This window comes from Leuciscus leuciscus (genome assembly GCF_965113295.1).
Source record: "Leuciscus leuciscus genome assembly, chromosome: 1".
NCBI classification, from domain to species: Eukaryota; Metazoa; Chordata; class Actinopteri; order Cypriniformes; family Leuciscidae; genus Leuciscus; species Leuciscus leuciscus.
In genome coordinates, this window is record NC_138725.1 from 61,244,098 (window position 1) to 61,270,759 (window position 26,662).

Here is a 26,662-nt window from a genome sequence, read left to right on the forward strand (position 1 = left end):
ACATTCCCGGTTCATGAGATTTCTCACCTTGAGCAGAATTGGACTCCCAACCGCAATGCGGTCTCTCCACAACGGCACAAGTTTACGACCCGGCGCACAACTGATGTTTAAAAGTGAATTTTGTTTGAACACCAATAAAGGGAGTTTGCTCGCACAGACTCTGAAAAAAAAATCTAGATTAGATGAAATCCAGTCCTATTCATACAGATGATTCATAGTTTGGCAATTCAGCTGAAAACACTGGTGCAGTGAAAGGAGAATATTTAAAAACCTCTTTGCAGCGAAATAAAATGTGTGTGACTACAATCTTAAATTCAATAAATGTATGACTATTAAAAAAATAGTTAATATGCTTCCATTTCATTCCAAACCCATGTTGTTTTGTTATCTCCAGTGGAACAGAAAAAATAGTTATTTTAGTGAATGTGCATGCTGCTCTTTTTCTGTAGAATGAAAATGAAAGGGGTTTTGGGCTGTCAAAAAACAAAACAAAATCACAATTAAATTGTCATAAAAGTGGTTCATATGATTTGTATGTTCTGAAGACATATGATAGCTCTGTGACAAAAATGTTAGTCTGTACTTAACATTCATGTTGTGTATATATGGCAAAAATATGTCATGTTGAGGTCATTGATCATCATGAAATCAAAAATTTTGCCTTTTCACACTTTTATTTAGAGAAGATTCTCGACCACAGATCTATATAAACGACTGGATTGCTCAATGTCATTCTAATCTGCAGGCATCTTTGATTTACAGCCAAAACACTGACCTAAAATCACCTGATTTGAATCTGAATAGTTTTTAAGATAAATTTATACATTAATTGATACAGGTTATCTGTAATGTTTATGGTCTTTTCGGGCATGATAAGCGATATATAGATATCTTCAAGATGGGTGTGTCTACTGCACTGTTTAGAAATATTACAATACATACAATCCCTCTATTACTAAATTATACTATTAAAAAGGTTTACCATGCATGCATCATCTTGTTCGGGGCGACAGTATAAATGCTTGAAAATAAAGCTTTGTATCTTTAAATCCATACGCAGTCAGCACCAGTTCTATGAATAATTTGTATATTGTATAATTTGTAAAGGGTGTATATTATTTCCTGATTTCTTTTTGTTAACCAACTTCCACTTCAGACTCTTTTCAGATTTTGAAAACCATTAAAAAGCCGGTCAGCTCAGTTCATGACTGAGGTAATGACAGTTTGTATATGAATTAAGTCTTATTTGTATACATTGTTAAGCTAATTATTAATTTAAGCAACATTTAAGTCTTTATATTTACTGCTTCAAAATACATGCTGTTAATGAGAACACTGTTGAGTCATTTACAGTTACTGTACGAATAAAAACAGTATTATATAACACAACATAATTACATAACCACAGTGAATAACTGTACATGACAAATTAAGTTGAATGTGCATGCCTTACAAATCATAAATCTGTATTCAGATTTCAGAAGAATCATTTTGACATTTTGTAATATAAATGCTGAGGTGTCTCGTTCTTTAGCTGATCTGATATTCACTACTATAATGAAGATGAACGTAACTTCCAGAAACTGAAAGTGTTCATAATAATTAACCACAACTCATTTTGTGATTCTAGAAATTTCAAGAACTGTATGTAAAATAAAAATAAATAAAAAGGAACTAGTTATTGAGGGAGATTTTTAAAAAGAAAAAGAAATTGTCTTTATTGAATGATCTTTAGCTGTTCAATTAAGTTAGACTATTTTAATATACTAATAATGTATTAATATACATTTTATTGATAATAATGTAAATGCATTTAAGTCATTCTACAGCCACTAATATAGCGAAGACTAAAAGCACCACTTAAAAAAAAAGGTTTTTTTTGCTGCTTGTTTAATTTACTTAATTAAAATGAGCTACTGCAACACAATTCTTTAACATTTTGTCATAACTTCATTTCATGTTCATTCCATTTAATTTTGTAAAATGGAAGTTAATTTAATCAATTTGTTTTGGGACTTAAACAAGGTTTCTAGCTCCCAATATGCTTTGTGTGGGACTGGATTGGGAGTGAAAAAGGTTAAATTAAGTCTAATTGCCTATTTGTTTTGAGGAAGATCATTAAAGTATTAGTTATGTTGCCGTTGCAGTTTGTGGTTAACATTGTTTTGAAGTGTGGAGCTTGAGCTTAGTTTGATGTCCAATACCTGAAACTACGATGCATATTGCATTAACAGCAAATACTGTGCTTTAGTACATTAGTTGCATTTATCATGCTAAGCTAGCAGTTAATACGCCACAGCTCCGTGTACACATTGTGGGATGGAAGGGGAAGTGTTAGGGATTCAGTGCACACTACAGGCAATGATGGATTGTACTGATGAACCTGATTCACTCTGTCGACTTCACTTTACCTCTTTGTCCTATTCTTCGCCAGTGAGAGGAGCAAAATGTGACTAAACCCAACAGCTTTATGAATTCAGACTTTCTCGGCAAACACAGACGTTTCTCTAGTCTAGATGATCATTCCATCATCTTTCTCAGATTGCTTGACAGCCTTTTCTTATGGCCATCAGCTGATGTGAAGAGAAATGAGTTTCGGATGGTCTCTCTTTTGCTGTCGTGAATTTTGTTTCTACTCCCTGAATGCAGACTTTTAAATCAATCTGGTTTTGGCTTATTTCCATCGGTTCTTCTCTGAGGAGCAAATGATTAACTAAACCATTAGAGGTTTTCAATATTTCATAATAACTGTTCGTGATAGAGTTTGTGTGTGTGTGTGTGCGTGTGTGTGTGTGTGTGTTTTATCCAACTGGAACCCAGTAATTTATTTTTATTTACTGTAGTGCACATTTGTTTTGAGTGAATTCCTCTGAAAGCATATAAGCCGTAGTTCATTATCTGAATTGGTGCATATATTAAAGAGGCATTTTTGGGCTTTGTGTGTGTGTGTGTGTGTGTGTGTGTGTGTGTGTGTGTGTGTGTGTGTGTGTGTGTGTGTGTGTGTGTGTATACTGTGTATATCTATATGTCTGTGTGTAAATACACTGCTGTTGGGGTCAGTAAGATTTTTTTCCCAAAAGAAATTAATACTTTTATTCAGCAAGGATGCATTATTAAATTGATTAAAAGTGACAGTAAATACTATTACAAAAGAGTTGTGTTTCAAAGTAATCCTGCTCTTTTTAACTTTCTATTCATCAAAGAATCCTAAAAAAAAAAAAAAAAAAAAATGCATCTCAGTTTCTAAAATAAAAATTAAGCAGCACAACTGTTTTCAACATTGATAATAATACATTTTTCTTGAGCATCAAATCGACATATTGGTATGATTTCTGAAGGATCATGTGAGACAGAATTAAAGAGAATCATTAAAAATTCTACAGAGAATCATAAAAAATTCTACAGAGAATTTGTCTGTCTATATGTGTGTCTACAGTGAGAGTTACTTATTTATGTTGTTGTTGTAATGTGTTTCGTACGCTCCAAACAGAAGGTTAAACGGATTGTGGTTTTAGAGTAAAGTCAGATCTCTTGATAGACCCTAAAAAGCCTTTTCAGCTTTCACTGGTGTCCTTCCTCAGATTTACCCTCGGCTACAAATATATTGTTTCCATCCCTCCATTCAGAGCGTTAATAGACTCACAGTGCTGTTTTCTCTAATGGATTGCTGTGGCTTTTGTATTTGCTCACATGCGGCTGTTTTATTAAGTTCATGGATCACTGAGCATGCCGTAATATAAAACTCTCCTTCTGGGCCAAGCAGGATATGTGTCTATCCAAATTTCTTATTCATGGTCTTCATCTTGTGCGTGCAAGGATTTAGACGGAGAGAGCTGTATTGTTAGATGAAGCATGTTGACCCTCTTCAACACAAGAGCCTAAAGCACTGCATAATTTCTCTTATCTTGTGAACAACAATTTTTACTTGCTTTTTTATGTAAGCAGCATCACAAAAGAAAACGTGCTGTTGAACTGCTGTGGTTGCAGCCATCACAGCCATGCTATAGTACAGCGTGACTAAAGGTGCGTTCCGATTCGCATTCTTGTGCACTATTCTATATTGTTTTGTAGTATTAGTGTAGATGTTGCCTTACTTCTTTGCAAGATGTTCATTAGGTTTTTTTGGCACAGATACTAATAATGAAATGAAGCAACATGGTGTTCCTTTTAACATAATTTCAGAAGAGATTGCTTTCTAGATTTTCTTGTTGCAGATGCTGCAGTGACGTTTATGCTGCATTACATGGACTATTGAGTGCTTGCAACATTATTTGAACAATATTAGATAGTTTAATATAAAAAAAAACACACAGGCCTAGATGTTAAAGAAGTATTTATAGAAAACTGCTGAGTAAGCCACATATTCAGTATTGGAAAGTTTTAACAAACATGATTATTTGAATTGAAACTAATTAATCAGTCTGTAAATAATTATTCTTTTGAGTTGTCTCTGAGTGTTCCTATTCATTAAACCTTATATATTTTAATTAAAAGTTTTTAAATGAAATGAAACTAAACTTAATTTTTTAAGTTTAATTGGCTATATAATTATTTTGGTTAAACAATTATTCTTATCGCTGTTTTCATTTTCTTTTAATAGAAATGTAGTGTTTTTAAATGAGTGTGATTTATGTTACAGTCCCGTTTACGTCTGCCTCCATAATTGTGTTTTATGTCTGCACCATGTAATTCACGGTCTGCTCCGAAAAACCTTGACTCTCCCAAAGTAGATATACATAAAAAATGCATGAAGTATCTATCGTGAAGTATATGCACTCAGAGCCGGATTAACGCAAAGGCAAACTAGGCACGTGCCTAGGGCCCGATTGGCGGGATGGGGCCCAGACAGAAAAAAAAAAAAAAAAAAAAAAATTACAAATTTTTTTTTTTTTTTACAAATGTCCTATCTACAATTTATTTCAATATTTATTAATTAACTAAAAATAGTGACGATGTTTATCTTAACCATAGACTGTTACATTACTGCAGTTAAACCAATTAATGTGTCCGTTACAAAGCGGGTGCCGGCTTCTGAAAGTAGGCCTATGTGTAACGAACGCATCCATCAGCTGCTGCGAGGCAAAAGCCTAATAAGCACACAAAGAAGCACAGCTCATAATGCAGGTGTGTGAGTTGTCGTCATCTATTTTGGAGTGATTGCAATGTATTCTAAATATAAACTTATAGGCTACTGTAGATCAGCTTCATTTCTGGAAAAATCATTCACCGCTTTATTACGAGTTTAAAAGAGCGCGAGCGTCATTAACGTGCCCAGACGCGACGCTTTGAATTTGCGCGTTCAATGAATAACATCGCGTCGGGAGCTGAGTAAAAAAGCTACAAAATTAAAAGACAAGACGTCTGTATTCTAAGTTAAAAAGCCAACACACTACAACATTTTTAAATGTTTCAAATAAAGGATCTCATATCTATGGGTCTATCTTCTAAATTCTGCTGATGATTAGATTATACCCTGACATTACGCCAATAATATCAGTTTATCTATATTTCTTCTGCTCAGTAGCGATCTTGTCTTTCTCTTCCACTTGATTTGTGTATAGCATATTTAAGGTAATAATGCAATATAAAAGCACTTATGCTCATCTACTGAAGTGGGATTCTGGAACTGTGAATAAATTGAATAAAACAGCAAAATAACAACAACAACAATAACATCTTCATTAAACAAAAAAGAGATTACCTTAGATAAAGTTTGATTAATATGTACATACAGTACCGGTAAAAGTCTGGACCCATTACTATTTTTAATGTTTTTGAAAGAAGTTTATTATTATGCTCTACAAGCCTGCATTTATTTGATCAAAAATACAGAAAAAAACAGGAATATTCAGCAAGGATGTGTTAAATATATAAAAAGTGATAGTGAAGACTTTTTTAAAACAACTTTTTAATAATCAAAAATCCTGAAAAAAGTATCACAGGTTATAAAATAAATAAGGAGAAGTTCACTTTTAAAATGAAAATTCTGTCATCATATACTCACCCTCATGTTGTTTCAAACCTGTATAAATTTCTTTCTTCTGCTGAACACAAAGGAAGATATTTAGAAGAATGTCAGTAACCAGACAGTTTTTGGGTCCCATTGACTTCCATAGTATATTTTTTTTCCTACTATGGAAGTCAATGGGACCCAAAAACTGTCTGGTTACTGACATTCTTCTCTATTATTTTTCTGTATTTTTGATCAAATAAATCCAGGCTGGATGAGCATAAGAGACTTCTTTCAAAAACATTAAAAATAGTAATGTGTCCAAACTTATGTACTGTGTAAGTAAAAATATACTGCTTTTAAAATTAAATGTTGTATAAATAAAAAGGTTAGGAATCATATTTGTTTCAAGTGTTTTTTTATTGGGGGTGGGGGGCCTCCAACATGAATTTTGCCTAGGGCCTCCTAATGTCTAGAACCGGCCCTGTATGCACTTAAAAAAACCACAGCCGATCAATTTTAAAAGAAAGATAGAGAGAATCGCCTCTAAGAGAGAAGACTCTGGCACTGCTGCGGACCTTCATGCTTGTTTGTGAAGGTCCTCAAACTTGACCTTGTTTAACTTCTTTACAAAATGTGTGTTTACTTCCAGCAACATTTTCACTGCTATTTGTTGTTGATGCGTGTGCTTTCTCCTTTCTCCTTCATGATTTTTCTTTTATGTTTCTTATTCTCTCTTGATCTCTGAGACGGTATGAATAAAAAGCGTTTGTGTTTCTGTCACTGAATACTGTATTCCCATTACAAAGCTGCCTGAGGCATCCGGTTATGAACCAGTCGCTCTGTGTTATGTTTTTGCCTGCATTGCGTGTGAATGTCTGAGTGAAAGAGAATTTAGAATGTTCCACTAGTTTGTTGTATTTTAGCTTCTCTTTTATTCAGTGAGCCTGACTACAGCATGATCACATGATCACCTCATCTTCTGGTCTTCAGCAGTGTTGATGGAGTTACTTTAAAACTAGCTTAGCACACAACACGCTTTTCTGGTATCAGTGTACCAGTATTTTTGACATCCCTAGTCTTAGCTAATCAACAGGCTGGTTTGAGCCCATGGGCAGGTCTTGTCTGATCTGATCTGATGTGGGTTGGTCTGTTCTCTGTTGTCATTTCTCATTGTCAGCCTCAGTGTGCGTCAGAGCGAGGTGGACTCTGTAAAACACCAACTCAACTGTTTGAAAAGCATCTCACTACTCTTCACGCTGTGTTCCTCTCTAGCGCCGGACTGTCTTTTCCTCTCTTTCTCATGCACTCAGTGCCTTTGATGTCTCTCTAGCTCTCCCTCCTTATTCACTTATTCGCTGCTTCTCCTCCCCTCGTTGTGTCTTCAGTGAGGCTTTAGGGTGTGTTTCCATCTGTTCCTCAGTTCAGTAGTCAGCGCACTGCCCAGGGAGTCACCAGTTATTGTGCACCGAAACCATCCGCATTTATTAGGAAAAGATTTAAGGACGATAACTATAAAGATATAGTTCTAAAAATCATTCTCAATATTAAAGAATAGCAGAGTTCACACCACAGCTATAACGATAACGGCACAGAGAAACAATATCGTTGGAATCACTTTCAGAGCGATTTACGAGAACATTCATTAAGTACAAAGTACATTGTAAGAAAGCTCCATGTCCAAGTACAAATTAAACCATGGACGTTCCATGAACGTTGTACTCAGAACGTTATTATGATAACATTATGACAACATTCAGCAAATAAAATAACATTAAAAGGACTTTTCCCGAGAATGTTATTCTAAGAACGTTTTCTCTCAACATTACGAGAAAGTATATTAACTGTTAACAACATTATAAGAATGTTCCATAACCATTATTTTAAGAACGTTTTGTCCTAACATTTACATAACTTTGAAAGAACGTTAGTGAAATGTATGGGAACGTTCCCTGTTAGCTGGGATTGCGTTTGCCCTGCAGACATACTTTTGTAAGTGCCACAGTGAGTTAAAAACAACTATAATGAGGTTTTGACTGAGACCAGAGGTCAAATGTATTTCAGATCAGGGCATTAAGGGCAGCTCTCCACATGGCAGACATAAACGTGGCTGGCATTGGAGATTCCTCCCTCTGGAGCTCCCTTTCATCTCCGTCTCTAGCAATCTTGACATTCCCTGGCCCTGCTGCCAGCGGGGCTCATGAGGGTTGACAGTTACGCCCAGCGATGCTGCTGGATTAGAGATGATTCTCCAGGGCCCCGGGGTCTCTCCGAGCCACAAGGAGAGAGAGAGAGACCGAGAGAGATAAAATTAGCCCCCGGGAAGGGGAATTGGAGACTTTGAGGTGGAAGGAAAGGGGAAAGCCTTACAAGAAGAACGGCGACTTCTGGGAAACAAACAGCGTGAGACATGAAAAACACAAGGAAGAAAAAGTCTTCTAGAGGGCTTGTAGCACCATCCCTTGTAGATATAGAGTTAGTGCTATACATGCTACTGAGACATATCCTACATCCTAATTCAAACACTTATACTAAAAGTTATGTATTTTGCTTGTAATAATAAAATCTATCCTCTCTTTCAAGAAAATATTGTGTTTTGACACTACAGACCCCTTTGAGGGCTTGAAATACTGTGTTTGCATGTTACCGTATAGCCTCTAAGAGGACAAAAAGAGACACACATTTTCAATGAGTGATTTCAATTGTTAAGAAGAGAGTGAAGAGGAGTGGATGAAGGTGGAAACAGAGAATCATTAAAGAGAGATGCATGTCAAGAGACTGATGGGAGGGTGAAGAGAGATATCAAAGAGGGCCGATGCCATCTCTGAAAGGGGTGTGAAAATTAGGATATAACATCAGATATAACCCAGACAGCAACGTAGTGTTGGGCCAGATCTGGCCCACATTTGGTAGATGTGGATTCCACGCGTACCAGATGTGGGCCGGATCTGGGCCGACACTATATGTTTCTATCTGGGAAGATAGGAAGGGGTTTGTGTTGTGCAAGATCCCCCTTCCTCAATACCTGATAATAGACCTTTATGATGAAGCTATAGTTTGACTAAAGCTGGTCAGCTAACTGAAAACAAAGAAAGGAAAGTGTTTAATTTGACTATTTTAGATTTGGTATTATAATGTGATATGTCATTTGAAAGACATTAATTAACATATTTGTGTGATTTAGAATAAACAGCAAATTAAACAGCTAACAGCTAACCCTACCAAAAATAATTTTACCTGTCTTCAATGTTTTGCTAATTAAACATCTCTGTGTTTTGTTGGTTGCTGTATCAGCATATTTGGCTTTGCCAGCGCAGCTGACATCCACATTAGACCTTCACATGCATTGACCAGATAGATCTCGCTGTATCAAACGTCTTTGAGGAAAGTCAGCAGCCGCGCTGCGCTCCAGTCAGCAGAGCTGAAGCTTGTTTTTGCCCAAGCTGACCTCCAACTGATCCAGATCAATGGAACGAGGAGCCAGCTGAAAGCAAAAAATACAATCTGTACTTTCACTGCACACCTGCACATACCCATACTGCCGGGTATGGGGAAAATGACACTGAGGAGTTTATTATTTTTTTTTTTTACTATGGGCGGGTGAAGGACTAACAATCGGTCGAGATAAAGTAGAAAGAAGCTGAGAGGACTGCTAAAAACTGCTTTCAAATGATTACGCCAGTCTGACCGTGACTTAAAAAGATAGTTCATCCAAAAATGAAAGTCATTATTCACTCACTTTCATGTCATTCCAAACCACTATTATATTATTGAAACTAAAACATAATTTCTTTTTAATTGTCTAGAATTTTAAGGTGGTGTGCGTATGATTCTGACTTCAGACCAAATGCCCTTGATGGAAGATTTAAAGGTCGGGTCTCAAAAGGAATTACAACCTATTACTCGTTTATGCACAAGGGAGCATTTATGAGTTTTGAATTCTTACAGAACAAATATGGTTTAGGTCAAGACGATTTCTATAGATACTTACAGGTTAGGCATTATTTTGATCAAAATATAAAAATAACATTGGAAAAATGCAACTTGGGGTTCCTACAGACTTTCTTAACATTAATTGCATAATTTTCTCTAAATAAATTAGTTTCTAAGTTATACAAAGCCATTCAGCATGGTAAAAAGCCTAACACAGAGTACATTAAGAGGAGATGGGAAATGGAAGGTAATATACAAATTTCAAATGAAAGTTGGGTGAATATATGTAGAGTACAATGGAGCACTACTGGTTTGAACACCTGGCGAGAGTTTTGTTGGAAGAATATAATCAGGTTTTTTATCACACCTATTCAAAAGAGACACCAGGGTAGTGGAGACTCATGCTGGAGGCTCTGTGGATTCTCAGGAGCCAATCATTTCCACATTTTCTGGGACTGTCCATTGTTAAGCCCTTATTGGTCACAAATATGTGAACATATTAATCATATATTTGGTAGTAAAATACCTTGCAATTTTGAAAATGTGTATTTGGGCAATGCGGATGTTAATAACTGGAGAAATAAGGACAAGAGGTTGCTTTGGATACAACTGTAAGAAAGCCATAACCAGGAAATGGTTAAAACCGGACCTTCCGACCATCGATGAGTGGGTCAACATAATCCAAGAAATCTACATTATGGAAAAACTTTCATTTACTCTCAGGATTCAAAGAGACATGTTTTACAAAATATGGACAAAGTGGTCTGAGTATGTCAAGCCCATAAGGTCAGACTTTGTATGACTGTTACAGTGTTAAGTGAAAGAAAACCATTTCTTTACGGGTGCTCTTCCCATAACTGTTCATATAAAAAAATGTTTTGTTTTTTTTTAAAAGAGAAAAAAGAAAATGTTTTAAACTTATTTTATTTCAGCTAGTTGCTAAGGCAACATTTCTCATTTTTCTTTAGGCCTACTAAAATAACTAAAACTAATGAATAAAAATACCACATATGATTATATACTGTATTTCAAGTCTCCTCATGTAAAGTAATAGTTTTGTATGAGGAACAGACTAAAAATTAAAGAATTATTCACTCAAATCCCATTCGCATGATTTAAATATGCACATTTACAATTGGTTATGAGATGACTGAATGTTCATTTTTGGGTGACTGTCCCTTTAAAAACCCCTTAAGAACTGAGCAGTAAAGTCTATACTCTTACTATCAAAGACTAAACTGTGAGTCATTTGCTTAGGAAGCGTTTGGTGAATGTGTGCTTATTAAAAATGTATTTCCAGCTAAAGTCATCTTTGATTATGGTCTCCGTGTATCAGCTGTTAGCTTGGACTGAAGCTAGAGTCTAATGATGTAAAGACAATCTCTGGATGACCGTTTGAAATAAGTATATCTGATAGTCATATTATCTCAGTCGGATGTTCATTTCACCTCCTTTTTTTTTTTTTTTTTACCCTACTTTATGAAGGGATATAGAGAAAGAGAATGGTAATGAACAATGAACACATCATGTGTGTGGAATCACTGAAGGACTGTAGGCATTTTGCAAGATGCACTATTAAAAATATAGGTTCTTTATTAGCATCGATAATTCCATGGAGAATCTTTAACATCCATGGAACAAATGGTTCTTTAGATTATTAAAATGTTCTTCACACTAAAACAAAAATGGTTCTTAAGAACTGATCACTGAAAGGTTCTTTTTGGAACACAAAATGGATCTTTTGAAACCTTTATTTTTAAGAGTGTATGATGGCAGATATAGAAGCCTTCGAGATGTTTTCCTCTCTGATCTGGAGTTGGACCTGAGCTGTGTGGTTTCAAAGAATCACACACGTCAGATGTTTGGCATTCTCTCACCCCTCAACACACGTTCATAATTTATGACTTTTTGAAGGCCTTTTATCCATTCCTTCTCTTCATGACATCTAATGCATTGTTTCACTGTGTATTGCTTTTCTACTATACAGTATATCACTGTTTTTTTGTTTTTTTTCTCTGCCTCTTTTTGCAGTTCTTGAAATGGCGATGAACAGCATCCTCAACCCTGATGACATTAAGAAAGCACTGGATGCATTTAAAGGTGAATATGATCCACCTTGTCATCCAAAATTCACCATTTGTGTTTTACAAAAGAAAGAAAGACATGAGTTGGAAAAAAATGAGGGTGAGGAAAATGATGACATAATTTCCATTTTCGAGCAAAGTATTTGTAGTTTCCAGACAAAACATCAGTGATTCTCTCTGTGTTTCGATCTTCTCGCAGCCGTCGGCTCATTCGACCACAAGAGGTTTTTTGAGATTGTCGGACTGAAGGCGAAGTCGGCTGATGAGGTGAAGAAGGCTTTCCATGTCCTGGACGCCGACAATAGCGGCTTTATAGAGGAAGAGGAACTTAAGTAAGATTTACACAATTTCTATGCTACAAAAAACAAACAAACATGTTTTCTTGTAACCAATTAACCCCCCATGCCAGGTTGCACCAATGGACAATGATATCGTGTATCATTGATAGCCAGATGAGATACCGTCAAAAGCATCAGCTATCAGCCATATCAAGGGATTTGGGATTACAACCACTGCTTGTAACCCGTAACATTTGTAATTGAAACTCTCTGGATAAAGGCGAGCACACAAGAGGTTTGAAAGGTGTTCGACTCGCTCTGTTTGCTCTCTGCAGGTTTGTTCTGAAGGGTTTCGCTACAGACGGGAGAGACCTGACTGATAAGGAGACCAAAGCATTCCTGCAGGCTGCGGACAAAGATGGAGATGGAAAGATTGGAGCAGAAGGTAAAGTGAAAGGAATATACCGTATCTGTTATCTGATTGATAGTTCAGATATTTTTTTAGCAAGTAAAAGCCTTCTAGTGTTTTTCTAAAAATGTCCCCCAAGTTATGTTACACACGTTCAATTGCTGTCTAATCTTTAATGATTTTTATAAAGCAAACTTAGACCTTTTCTTTCTTTTCCTCTCAAGTATAAGCTCAATTTTCATATTACTATTCTATACTACATACTATACTATACTATACTATACTATACTATACTTTATGAGCCATAAAAGTCTGTTGTATCACATATGATACTCAACAAAAAACACATATATTCAACTTTTTATGTTTTATCAAATGTTTAATAATCTGTTCCATTTTTTAAATATATAAATAATAAAAATAGATATTTCTGACTATTATTTCATAAGGTTGGTTACACTTTATTTTAAGGTGTCATTGTAACAGTGTAATTATATATTTGAGTACTGAGTAATATTAAGCAACTACATGTACTTACTATAGGGTTAGGGTAGGATTAGGATTTGGTTGAGGGTTATTTGCATGTAATTATGCATAATTTACGGTTATTACTATAGTAAGAATATGTAACATATGTAACAAGGACACTGGAAAATAAAGTGTTACCGTCAGGCTTTGCAGGGTTAATTTCAAGTAATGGTTCCCAGATTAGACAGAACCGAAAAATAGTTTAGGCATACAAATAGGTTCAGTGAGGGAGTCAAACCCCAAAGTCAAATAACTTTTTCATATGGTAATTCTGGAGCCCTTAAGGGCATGATACTTTTACTTAACAACATTATGTACCTTTTTCATCCAAAACTACTAATAGTTTCTCTATCTCTTTTTGTTTCAGAGTTTGCTGCTCTGGTTCGTGAATAAGTGATACAGACTCTTAGCCTGTTCATACCTGATGACCCCTTGACCTCAACCTCAGCCTAAAATGCCCCTGAAGCACAGACGCACATGCACACTCACTTAAGCCCCGGGTATACTTCGTTTTCCGTTTTTCCGCGATCCGCTCGTGCAAAGTTGAGTGCACAAAGCCTTTGAAAGTATACTCCTTTAGCCGTGAACGTGGAAAGACGCATTCAGCGCACATCACACATCTAGTGGACTTTGCTTTCAAGCGCTCAACACTCACTCAACACACACCGGTCACAAAAATGGGGCCGTGCGTGGACAGTTTGCGCAGACGTCTGCGGAACGCGGATGGCTGAAGTATACTTTGGGCTTCACACACATGCTTGCACACCCAATCCTGAAGACATCACCAACACGCATACACAAATCTCCCACCATCATGCCATTTATTTTCCTTTTTATACAAAAGTGAGTGTTTCTGCTATTGTATAGATCGAGACCTTTAACTGGGAAAACCTCATGCCGTCAACATGTAGATATAATAGAAAAGAAAAGAACAGAACATACTCTCCATCGTCTACTATCCTTGAATCTCTCCCATTGATCTTTCTCTCCACTGCCCCCAAACTCTCTCCATATCTCTGGTAACAAGCCTCTGTGAAACAAACCAAAAGAAGAAAGAGGTCAAGTTGTGAAAGAAAACAAAATAAAGAGACAATGCCTGAAGTGTTGCAGTATGAAATAAATCTGTTTGTGTTCTCTCTTTTCTTCTATAATTAGTCAAATCTATCTATCTATCTATCTATCTATCTATCTATCTATCTATCTATCTATCTATCTGTCTGTCTAAAGTGAATATTTTTCAGAAGGCTAACGTCACATTCTGGAACTAAAATGTTTTGTGAAAAAGTGGCATTGCTACTTTTAGTTAATTACTCCCTAACACAGCAGGTAACTTTATCACTCTCAAACTCTTATGATGCTCAAATTGAAAATTTTCAGAGAAATTGACCACTTCAGAGACACTGAATCAACTTCACATTATTTTATTTGTTCAGCAAACAGATCAAGATGTGAAGAATCGTATGCATAGTTCACAATATCTACTGGAGAGAGTGTACGTGCGCCATATATATCCTCTGGTTGAAGCATAATAGGCGTAAATCACTGTGATATAGGCACATATTTCTGTATTGAAGTATTCAATTAAACTAGAAAATATTCTCAAAGAAAAAAAACCTGCTGATTAGATGCAAGACATTCCTAGAAATGGGCTTGTACTAATGGGCTTGACACTGCAGGAGAAGGTTACGCCAATTACTGTCAAGGTTAAAACGAACATTCACTTTAGAGGCTCTTAAGCAGACAGAACAGCCAATTTAAGGGCAGCTTATAATTGGGCACGTCAGATGAATTAACTGAGCCGAGAGACAAAGTTCAAGCACAGAACAGGAGAGAGAGACCGATAGTCGCTTATCAGAGATACCGGGGGTCCAAGAGGTCAGACCTCATAGAACTGTAGTTAAACCAGCCCAAATGGCATCAAGCATGACAGTATACATATATAAAGTGCATTTGGAGGACCAGGGGTGCTTAAGGAAGTGTTTTTCTTAGTGCAAATTATATGCAATTATTAGAATATGTGAAAGATGAAAAAGACACTTGTTTCAGCACTTAAAAGCACTTGAGCTGACCTGCATTTACGTTTCCTGGTTGGTCAGCACAACTACAGCATAAAAAAAACCTGCTGCACTTTATAATGGACTGGAGGAAACATGGATGACAAGAGAACCAGGAAGTGATGTCATGTTTGAAAATACACAGAAATGACCACTGGTAAAGTGGCATTAAATATTTGGACACATAAGCCACATTGAAAAATGTCATTGCATTATATGACAATATCAAACCAAGTGCATTTAGTTGAAAGAAATACAATTTTCACTTAACACTTTTCAAGCCATACATTTTTCAAGCCAAAAGATTTCAAGTGATACACTGTTCCAAATAAAGATAAACAGTGTTGTGAAACTTTCTGGCAATCGAATGTTGCAACAAGTCCGTAGGTATTGCGATGATCTATACCTGTGTTTACTCTGAGAAGAACTGGCTTCATACATTCACTAAAAAACACCTGCAGTATTTGTTTGTATACGTCACACCATGAAATTCATGAGTCGCATTGTCTTAAATCTGATGCTTTGTACTGATTATGCTGGAAAATTAATGTTTTTGAATATGGCTGAACAATGCAAATGTGAAGCACTGATTATCTGTTGAAGAATTGTTGCCATTGGTTGAAATATCTTTCATATGCGTGGAGCTGATCTGTCATTGGTTTTGGTGGGTTTCAGCTTCACGGTGGCAAATGGATTCGTGCCTCTGCAAAAACAGAGAATGAAATTATGATAAACAGAAACATCTGCAATATAGATGATCTCTTATTGGTGCTGAGGATGCGAACAGCAACATAATTTAAAGGTTAATGGACATGAATATAAAACAGGTGTTTTTACCGACCTTGGAAAAAGTTCTGGTCGAGACTCATATTGATCTTGTCCCTGTCGAAAACAAAATAAGACAAGTCATTCAGTATTGATGATTCTTTTAAAATGGTTTTATACTATTCTTACAATTAGTATGCAAAAAAAGTCACAGCAAAACCACACAAATGCAATGTTTTCTCCTAGAGACTGATCTTGAAATCAAGGGTCAAACTCAAACCAAAAGCGAACTGCAGTAGTGAAACGAACTGCTTATAGTTGCATCAAACGGTATAAAACAGATGAACCCTTCCAGTCCATTAGATTTTATTTTGTGGCCTCCGATAATAAATAAAGATTATTTAAGTATGTTTTATAAGAAAATACTCTATTATCAGTCTATTAAAAAAATTCATGCTTAATCCAATGTGTTATCTACCATTTCTTTATAATTATTTGTGAAATTTACTAGCAAAATTCAAAGTAAATCCTACACTATTTTTTTTAGTACACTTTAAATTGTATATATGTAGCAATAGAATTCTAACATGAAAATGATATACATAATATTTCGTAATTATTGAACAACAAAACTGCGACATTGATGCGGAAGTCACTATGCAGTACATTATTATGAATGTATTAATATATTGGACAAAATATTCAACTTACAATTTATAAAAACCATGTTGGTTTATTGTTCAGTTTCGTATATAATGAATATTAAACAATATCCCCAACAACTACTGTTACTATATATGGTTTAACTGGTCATCAATTAAGGTTTTTCCTGTGTCCTCAATATCACACATGTTAGTCTTTTGTAAAATCCCTTTATCTAACAAAAGCCACATCATCCTCCAGGACATTACATCATTTTGGAGGGAAATGGACAGCACACATGTTGGTGAGCAATGGATTTGTTAAATTCTGTGATGTCTGTGTTTGGTTGGTTTCACACTAAAGCACACTATATCCTGTTTGATAAAATCAATTAAATCAGCATTATGATCAACATGGATGCTATATCATGTAATCCAACTCACTCCCTCACTGAGAGGGAGAGAGAGACATAGACACAGCAAACTAGAACAAATGCAACAGGAAACAATAGGCTCATATATAATTGTTACTCTTTGCTTCAATTTTGGTATAGCAGAGGATCACACCAAAGCATGCGCGCACACACACACACCGTCAGCAGAAAGAGCTGCCCCCCTGCAGCCACCAGAAGGAAGGATGCGGTGTCGAGGAGTACAGAACTTCACCACAGTGCCCCTGCTGGCCACAGTAGGAACTGACACTTAAAATTCAACGTCAGTCTGCTCTCATCTCATCTACACATTTACATTAGCTTACAGTCAGGAATCTCTCCAGGGATTTAAAATATTCTGAACATCAGCAGATCTTAAAGAAACCCATGAACCACATCAGAATTTAAAACACACTCAAAGGATTCCAACATTACAGTCACTGAATCTTAATCTTCAAAATGTTTGCCTTCATACATTTCATCAAAATGTAATAACTTTACCTTTCCAGCTGAAATCATCAATATCTTCAACCTGTCATATAGATTCTTTAATCGCTGTCTAATAGATTGCTGATGGATAAAATCCAGTCATTTTAATATAATTAATACAAATAAATAAAATGAATGACTTAATGAATAATTTAAATTTTTTAATTATATATATATATATATATATATATTATTTTTTTTATGTTGTTGTTGATGTTGATTTTAACAGGTCTTACTCTGTTTTCTGAAGGGGTGGGAGTGACAGGCCGGGAGTTTCTAGATCTGGTTGATGGAGAAGGCGGCGGAGGAGGTACAGGCGGAGCTATTTGTTGGCTGCTGCTCATGGTTTGATCGAGGAGGTTACTCATACTGCTGCTGCTGCTTCTAAAAGAACTGCTACTAAACAGAGAATAATGGTTAAAAGTCATGAGATTGAAGAAATGAGAAAGTAGAGAAAGCAGTATCGGCTTACCTGGAGACAGGTGGCCCAGGTGGTTCATTCATGGGGCCTACATAAGCAGCAGGGAACCAGCCTTGCCTAAACAATGCATATCAAATTAACAGGAAACAAAATCAGGTGGTCTGTTTGAACATCAGATGTTTTTAGTGTGTTACTGAGGAGAATAAAGCAACTCTCTTTCAAAAAATGGACATTCATGGAGTTTGAACACCATCAAAAGTAAAGACGTTCAAGTCTTGAACGAGAATGAATCATTCTCTTAAGCGGGTAACTGGTTCAATCGAACTGAATCAAACTTTAGTTATGGATTGATGACACACGACACACATTTGAAGTAGCACGCACGCTACCTTAGCAGCACCGAATGAGCTATTAGACATGTTCAGACGGGTTATTGAACCAAAGAACTGGTTCGAAATGAACAAATCAAACCTACAGGCAGAGATGAAAGTCAACTTTTTCAGTCATGTTCGACCAGGGGCACCGCTGGAAACACCCCACCCCATTACAGTGCACCTGTGTCTGACTCAAAGGCCCTGTTTACACCTGGCATTAAGATGCATTTTGGTCGATCGGATCACTAGTGGACGATACTAAATATGGTGTAAATGGGGTCTAAAACATTATGAGCTTGTCCACTTTCGAAGACTTCCAGAGGTAGCCCGAAAACACATTTGACCGGATTGCTTTCATAGTGTAACGCTCATGTGTTTGAATGTGTTCGAACAGTAAAAAAAAAGACGCCTACTCTCCGCCTACTGACCTAATGTGTGACCTAAACATTTTGGGAAGCGCGCTAGCCGGACGGGATTTAAACTTTGTCGGCTGGAGAACCAAATTGGGTTTGAAGATGAAAAACGTACCAAGCACAATGTTCTCTTGCCATTTCTGATTTCTACATTTGGTCTTGCGGTTGTCAGAGAAGTAATGAAAGCTGATGATCTCCATGTTTTTCCGTCTCCAGTTGCGTTCGTATGTAAATTGAGTGAGCTTATTTTGTCCATTAGATCAAAAGATCTGAAAAAACACATTTACCCGCCCATAGACCCTCCCCTCGAAGAAATCAGGACAGAAGTCATTGAAAGTGGACAAAAGAGATGGATTAAAACACCAGGTGTAAACAGGAATGTGTCTCCCTCGTCTTCTAGTGATCTGATCAACCAAATACATGTACACCAGGTGTAAACAGGGCCAAAAAGAATCAAATGAGCCGGTTCTAACCGTCGAGTTTTTTAAAGGTTATCCTCTGACAGTCAGTCCAAATCCGATTTTTGTGCATTTCCGATTTTAATCTGATCATATGTAGCATGTGTGACTGTGAAGGACAAAAAAATTGGCAAAAAAAACCCTCACAAATTAGTTTTGAGCTACATTAATGTGTGGTTTGAAATCCTATTCAAATCGCATTTCTGGAAATCTGTTTCAGTCTGACCACTCTAATCAGATTTTGAGTGATTTCTGTCACTATCACAGCATGTAAAACATGTCAGACGTTGTTATAGGAAACATGATTAAAGTCGCTGCAGAAACAAGGTTGTGGTGTTTGCAAAGTGCCGGATGAACAACAAATGACAATATAATGGAGACATTACAGTACGGAATAAAGCTGCACATAGTTAAGCAAGGTAACCCCCAATCGCTCCCCGGGTGCTGCAGTGAATGGCTGCCCACTGCTCCGGGTGAGTGTGTCCACGGTTTGTAGTGTGTGTGATCAGAGTACATATTCCGAGTTACCATACTTGGCCTTCACGTCACTTCACTTCACTTAAGTTAGATTCACATTGAGTCTACATTTATTTAAATGTAATGCTCGACCGGACCAGAATCAAACAGCCCTAAAAGTCTAAAGGTGAGTATTAAGGTGTTAACTGCTCTCACCGTCCAGAGCTATCAGAGCGTCCATACAGCCAACCGTTCCTAGGCTCTTTAAGGAGCAGTGTGATGGCTTCTCCCTGAGAGAACGGCAGGAGGGTGGAGTTAGCACTGGGAGGGTGGGGCACCAGCGCTCGCATCACTTTGCCACCAGCCAATCCTGAGACGGAGTTGGAACGACTGGGCTGAGGGGAGGGGCCTGCGATGAAGGGGTGAAATTGTCATATTGAGCAAAAATAAAAAGGGCATAATGTTCTGATGTCAGAATAAGGTCTCCACACCTCTAGAGGGCACCGTTCCCAGCGGCTGCTCCGCCCAGCGGTTAACGTCAAGCTGACAGAACGACATAGAAACATGGGGTGAGTTTAAACATCCACATATATGAACAGCATCATCATTTAGGGTCACTAAGTGTCATTAAATATAGTATCAAATGATTATTTTTTAATGTGATTATTGTGTCATTATACTGTATCTTACAATGTTGTCCTCCAGTCGTGAAGGAGTGCGTGGACGGGATTCTCTTGTGTGATTCACCAGATCTTTCCACCCCTCTGCTCTGTTTTGCAGGCCACCCCCTGTCTGTGGGAGGAATAACACAGTCAATGTTAATCAGACTGAACACTTTGCATGAGCAAAATCCAGTTACAAGAAATGTTTAAAAGGTGGGAAAAAACTATATTCTAGAAAAATAACTTGTATGTAGCATAAAGCAGGTTTTTAAAGTCCCCTCGAAAATTGTGTAAATAAAAAGTTAATAATTACTAATCATAAGCTTTTACAATAAGACCTTTAGTACATTTCAAGCACTTTTGACAAGTTCTCCTTAATAATATCTACATATTACTTTGGTTACAACTCAAAGTAGCACATTAAGCGGCAAGTTAATTATAGACACTAAAAATATAATATAATATAATAAAAAAAATAATGACATTAACCTTGTTCATGAGATATGCAATAGACTGGGTGAGTCCACAGTGTTTCTCCGCCAGGAATCGATATCTTCTTTCTTCCTCCTTTAATGCATCTTTCTGACACTCTCTGAGAAAGTTCACATACTCGCTGCCATCCTAAACACAAACATCACCATCAACATCATCATTATTCTTTTTTAATTTTATTTTTTATGAGAACTGCATCTAAAGCGCCATTTGGGAAGGGTACACACTGCTCTCACCTGTGGGACCCCTCGCCTCATCTGTCTCTCCAGTGCTGTTGCCTGGTTTCTCACCTCCATCTCATAGCGCCTCCTGCTGTTCTGGAGGAGAAAGCGAACCAACAACATCAACATATATATATTCTTTTAGTTTCAACATTCAGGTTCATTTTAATCGGCTAATGTTCCATGTTATGAGTTTTGAGAAGGCTGAAGGAAGTAATCTTTTATTAAGGGGCTCATAGATTTAGCTGCCGTTATAATTATAATAACAAGCAGGTGTTTATGTGGGTTTTGTTTTCTTAAAATGTACATTTTCTTGTTTGAATTTGCAATATACAGAATAAAAAACTCACCAATATGTAATCTTTATCTAGTCTGACATTGTTGTCCATTTCTTGAAGGACCTCAGAGTGGAACCAGCGGAACTGAATCAATCAGACATACTCATTAAACATGGGATTAGCCGTACAGACAGTCTAACAAGTATTATGTCAATAAAGTGAAAGATATAAAAAGATGGGTCAATAGAGGAAGGTCTGTAACACACCACTTCCTCCAGCTCACTGGTGAGTCTCCTCTGGCTCTCCGAGATCTGTATTAACACATCACCTGCAAAACAAACACACACATACATTTTTATTTATGATCTTATTACAGCCATTGTATCTTCTAGTTGAGTGTCTGTGTGCTAAAGTATAGGTATTACCCTCTAAAGGTTGCACTGCCAAGCTGACGTTATGTCATCATTTATTATTTAACATCACAGAGGAGGTGCAGTTATCTGATATTGACTACAAAACTGACACACACACACACACACACACACACACACACACACACACACACACACACACACACACACACACACACACACACACACACACACACACACACACTGTCACACCATCTCTCTGTGGCCATAAAATATGATTCATAACAACAAAAGCACCATTGAAATTTAATGAAATTTTTCCATTAAACCACAACAGGGTGATAGATATCAGCCATAAATAAACTCACTCTCACTCACTCTCTCTTGTGTGTAAGAAGGTTCTGGGGAAGAACAGAGTGCCTTTACAAGAGCAAAGTACAATATGATTGTTTGAAGGACACTGTCTCCCTCCCAATTTATCACCCTCAATAAAAACACACTCAAAACTCTCTTTCTCTCGCTCTCCCACTCTGTCCCTGTGATGGAACGTACATATTTATCAGAAAAAAGAAAATGAACTGTGTATCGAAAAAATCTCTGACTTTGACAGAAATGTGTCCTGCTGTAATTTAAAAGTGAAAGAATGTGAAAGAAAATGAAATGATAAGAGGAAATAAAAGCTTACCCAGCAAACGTGATGACATAGTTTGCATGGCCTGTTCACCCATCATAGACAGAGCATTGAAATAGGCCTCACTGGTGACGGCAAGGGCTGTAGACACACACAGTTTGATTAATTTACCACGGTAAGACTGATTTTAACATCTTTTCATAGTAATAATATCTGAACATCCTTTAAACAAGATGAATTTACCTAAGACAAAATATTAAATACATTTTCATTCAAGAACTTGTTAGACAGAGAATATGTCAGTTAGGGTAGACAATTTTCTGGACGGCTAGCAATAGCGAGCTAGCTTTGAAAGCATGAGATCCCACCCTCCCTTCAGAGCGTCTCCAAAGACATGCCTCCTTCAAAACACATGAACACACAACAGAGTCTGCAAAGCGTCACGAGAGACGACGTTAAATTACCGCATGTCTCAAAGGACATAACATTACAATAATAATGAACATAAACAACTTAAAGAGCACTGACCTGTACCACCTGACTGCATCAGATTCATGTCAACGTTGATAGTGTTGACATGAGAATTATGTCTATAGAAAGCTTGAAATGTCTACCTTTAAACAAACCGATTCAAATCTAAAAGAAAGTTGCATTTCTCTCTAGGCACGTTCACTACTGCGGAGATGGCGAGGCAGCATCATCAACTTCATCTCCGCTGCCGACACTGACACAGAAAACACTAGTTTATTAAAGTCCAACTGAAATCAAAATTGACCCTATTTACTTTGTTAGTGCATATTACTAGTCTTGTGGTGAACAATTAATCCGTGCAAGTTAAAACACAGAAAAAAATGGTTTGCCGTCGTAATCTTTAATCAAAGTCTGAAAAGTTACTTCCGGTCTGGAATGGCGTCCCTTCTCTGATGACGTAGGTTTGACGGCTTGGTTTGGGAAACGCTTAACCACTCCCCTCAAATCGTTAGTCTGTAATGAGCGAGAGATGGAGAGGAGGAGCGCTAGAGTAAAACCCTGCCCTCTGTTCAATATTCCTTTTCACTGGGAAATACGTCACAGCACTGGAGAAAAGTCGTTTGCAACTTCCGGTTCATGCGGACTTTAATAAATAATTAAAATGTCTCCGCTATTTTTTGCACCGAGACATTCATAACCACTGCTTTTGCTGGTGCTTTGCGACAAGCTTTCTGTATGCGCTTGAGCGTGGAATAGGCTAGCCTATATTATGCCTATATATATTAAACGCTCATTATGGTTTAGTATTCTCCTCAGTATATATTAAGTATATATAAGTAATTAAATTAAAATAAACGTGTGATTAGTCGACTAATGGCTTAAATGAATGACTACTAGTCAACAAGAAAAATCTTTAGTCGGGGGCAGCCCTAATAAATAGACATACATAAATCCTGTAGATCTACATCTAGGCAGGTGGAGCTGGGAGAGGTGGAGGGTTTCAGAGGAACTCTGATAACGTGCTGCAAGACTAGCCTACAGCAAACACTAAACCAGATTTAAATGTTGAGCAAGTAATCTCATTGGCTGCATAATCACCAGAGGCCAATCAGCTTGTACCATGAGCATGTTAAGGACCTATCAGCTTGCACCCTCTAGAGTTGAATGATTTAGATATATCACACTAAATTTATGATTTTATTTCTTGTTTTGTAATTTTAATTATTTTCTTTCTTTGGGCTGGAGTTAAGTGTTTAGATATCAATGCAACATCAATTTTGAGGACTGGTATAAAGTAAAATATATATTGTGTAATCACCAAAACACTATAAAAAGCCATGGAATCACTTTATTGGTTCTTTAATAAATTGGAAGATGACTATCAAACAATCGAAATGTTGTTTGATAGTCATCAAGTTTTTCAAAGGATCAGACACTATCAAAGCTTCTGACGTACATAATGTTAAGTTTGCACAGTGACCCTGGTGTTAGTGAAACTCAAGACTCATAAAATAGACAGTCATTAAACAATGATGTTGAATGAGCCAATGGCGTTGCAGCAATGCTGACTTATTATCATCAATGACAACGGCAGGCCGAAGTTCAGCCACTCCACTTTCTTTCTTCCTCCTTTCATCTTTTTCAGTTTTACTTGCTTGCTACACTCAACCTCATTCATTCTTTCACGTGTTGACTTGCCTTGGAAAGCCTGAATGTAGCTGTTTCCCAGTGCCACCAGTCTCTGCAAGCTTGGGTTGAACTGCTCCATTACGCTCTGAGCGGGTAGACAAACGGATTGAAAATGACAGTCTGATAACCGATCAAATGTCAACACATTTTGTGACTATATGTTACACCACATTAATCTATCACCTTGGTTACAGATTACTATTTGTCACAACAAAGTTTCCTAGCTAAAAACCACTTCTGAACAAATATATATAAATATATTATTTAACTTAATATGATCACATTTTATTAAAAAAATAAATAATAATAATAATAATAATATATATATATATATATATATATATATATATATATATATATATATATATATGCTTCATGCTGAATATTTATAGATTTATTATAAAATTATATAGGCAACATTTCTGGACTAAATAAAATAAATGTCAGTGTATTTTATTACACACGTTCTACTCAGTAAATAGACATGTGATTGTGTAATCCAGACTCAATTGTAAGAGACTTCACACTTACCGTATAAATGCCCATAGTGGTGCGGTGCAGTTGATCACTGTTTTGTCCTGACATCCTGATCTGTCACCGTAACACAGCAAACAAATAAATAACTTCCACTTACTAAACAACAAACAACCAGACTGACAGATGACCCACTGCTGATCTCCCCTTGTTTCCTGTGTCCTCTCTTGTCTTGTCCTGTTTGTGAGTGTGAGTGTTTGTATGTGTGTGTGTGTGTGTGTGAGAGAGAGAGAGAGAGAGAGAGAGAGAGAGAGAGAGAGAGAGAGAGAGAGAGAGAGAGAGAGAGAGAGAGAGAGAGAGAGAGAGAGAGAGAGAGAGAGAGAGAGGGAAACAGTGAGCTATTGGCACCCATGTGGCCTGTGAATTATTGAACAGTGCAGAGTAATAAAAGTGTGACTGAGGTTAGACACCTGCCGTAAACACTGCACACCAGAGATAGGAGACAGGACTGCTGTTGTACCGTCTAGCATTTTTCTCAGTGCAGTGATCAGAGACCTTTGCAAATCCCTGATATTATTTAGCTACATTTATGCATTTGGCAGACACATTTATCCAAATCGACTTTATATTATATTGCAGTTGCTATATTTTATGTTGTCGTTATTATTATAAAAAAAAATACTTCACATAAATTATTTTCATTGCAACAGGCCCCAAAAATGTTTTATACAAATTTGCTTGTGTTTGGAAAACAATTATAGTCTTTAAAGGGGCGGTATAATGCCCTTTTCACAAGATGTCAAATAAGTATTTGATGACCCAAGAGTGTGTATGTGAAGTTTTAGCTCAAAATACCCCACAGATATTTTTATATAGTATGTTAAAGTTTTTTGAGGGTGAGCAAAAACTCGCCGTTTTGTGTCTGTGTTCCTTTGCAAAATGAGTTGCTGCTTCCGGCACAGAGAGCAAAGCTTCAACAGCTTGCACTAACACAGACATGCACTGAATATTTCCAAAACGTTTAGCCTTTTATGTTCAAACCGGATTCAGACAATGATGGAGACGAGACTCAATAAGAAGTGACAACATGTAGAATGCAACAGAACGTTTCTGAATGGTTAGGTGATGAATTTATGTAGCTTATGTGTAGTTATCTTATCTTCTAGTCATTTATTAGCATATCATGTTCAGGGGACCGGGTTCATGTAAATTCTAGGGTTGGTGATGTCACTAACCCTGGAGGAATGTGTGTAGTCCCTACCAGCTGTTTGTTGTAGTCCTTAAAAAAAGTGATTTCTTTAAAAGCAAATATCTCCCTTTGCTTTGAAATTTGAGCATTGTAACTTTGCAGATGTTGTTTATGCTCAAACAGCAACATTACACACTAACTAAAGATAAAAAAGTGAAATCATAATCAACCACCCCTTTAACATAACTCATATACTTCTGTATCCCCTAAGCATAATCATACAATATTTATTAAATGTAATATATATCATTTATTATATTCAAATTTGTATTATCATAATGCCTAGTGTTACTGATTATGATGATGATGATAGTTTAATATAATGATAATAAAATAAAAGTAATAAAATGAAAAATAAATTGTATAATATAGGCTACTAATATTTATGAAACTGGCCGCCCTCAAGTTTCAATTAACTGTCGACCACTCTCTCCATGCAT

At 36.7% G+C, this 26,662-nt stretch overlaps 2 protein-coding genes and 1 long non-coding RNA gene across 5 annotated transcripts in view; 2 read left to right on the plus strand and 1 right to left on the minus strand.

Annotated features, from left to right (window-relative positions):
- The window catches only part of pvalb6 (parvalbumin 6), a 42,529-nt gene extending 28,246 nt beyond the window's left edge, over nt 1-14,283 (plus strand). For both annotated transcript variants that reach the window (XM_082165714.1, XM_082165715.1), the window contains exons 2-5: nt 11,915-11,983; nt 12,167-12,299; nt 12,581-12,690; nt 13,550-14,283. In XM_082165714.1, the coding sequence (XP_082021840.1) occupies nt 11,923-11,983; nt 12,167-12,299; nt 12,581-12,690; nt 13,550-13,575 (330 nt within the window). In that variant the 5' untranslated portion in view covers nt 11,915-11,922 and the 3' untranslated portion in view covers nt 13,576-14,283. The remainder of the gene's footprint in view (nt 1-11,914; nt 11,984-12,166; nt 12,300-12,580; nt 12,691-13,549) is intronic.
- Nucleotides 1-14,795, plus strand: part of LOC309495868 — a 107,815-nt gene extending 93,020 nt beyond the window's left edge. Inside the window, exon 2 of the long non-coding RNA XR_014204857.1 lies at nt 14,338-14,795. This is a non-coding gene — a long non-coding RNA (uncharacterized lncRNA). The remainder of the gene's footprint in view (nt 1-14,337) is intronic.
- Nucleotides 14,588-25,246, minus strand: baiap2l2a (BAR/IMD domain containing adaptor protein 2 like 2a). 2 transcript variants are annotated; one of them, XM_082165445.1, is made up of 14 exons: nt 25,031-25,246; nt 24,509-24,584; nt 22,394-22,480; nt 21,604-21,665; nt 21,410-21,481; nt 21,075-21,155; nt 20,836-20,967; nt 20,375-20,476; nt 20,176-20,227; nt 19,901-20,093; nt 18,035-18,100; nt 17,799-17,958; nt 16,078-16,118; nt 14,588-15,939 (listed from the first exon to the last, which is right to left on the minus strand). In XM_082165445.1, exons 1-14 carry the CDS (start codon nt 25,082-25,084, stop codon nt 15,867-15,869), a joined length of 1,251 nt encoding a protein of 416 aa, XP_082021571.1. In that variant the 5' UTR covers nt 25,085-25,246; the 3' UTR covers nt 14,588-15,866. The 2 variants fall into 2 exon arrangements, with proteins under 2 accessions (XP_082021571.1, XP_082021570.1); XM_082165444.1 differs by having other exon boundaries at nt 17,799-17,961.
- Between the last annotated feature and the right edge of the window lie 1,416 nt (nt 25,247-26,662).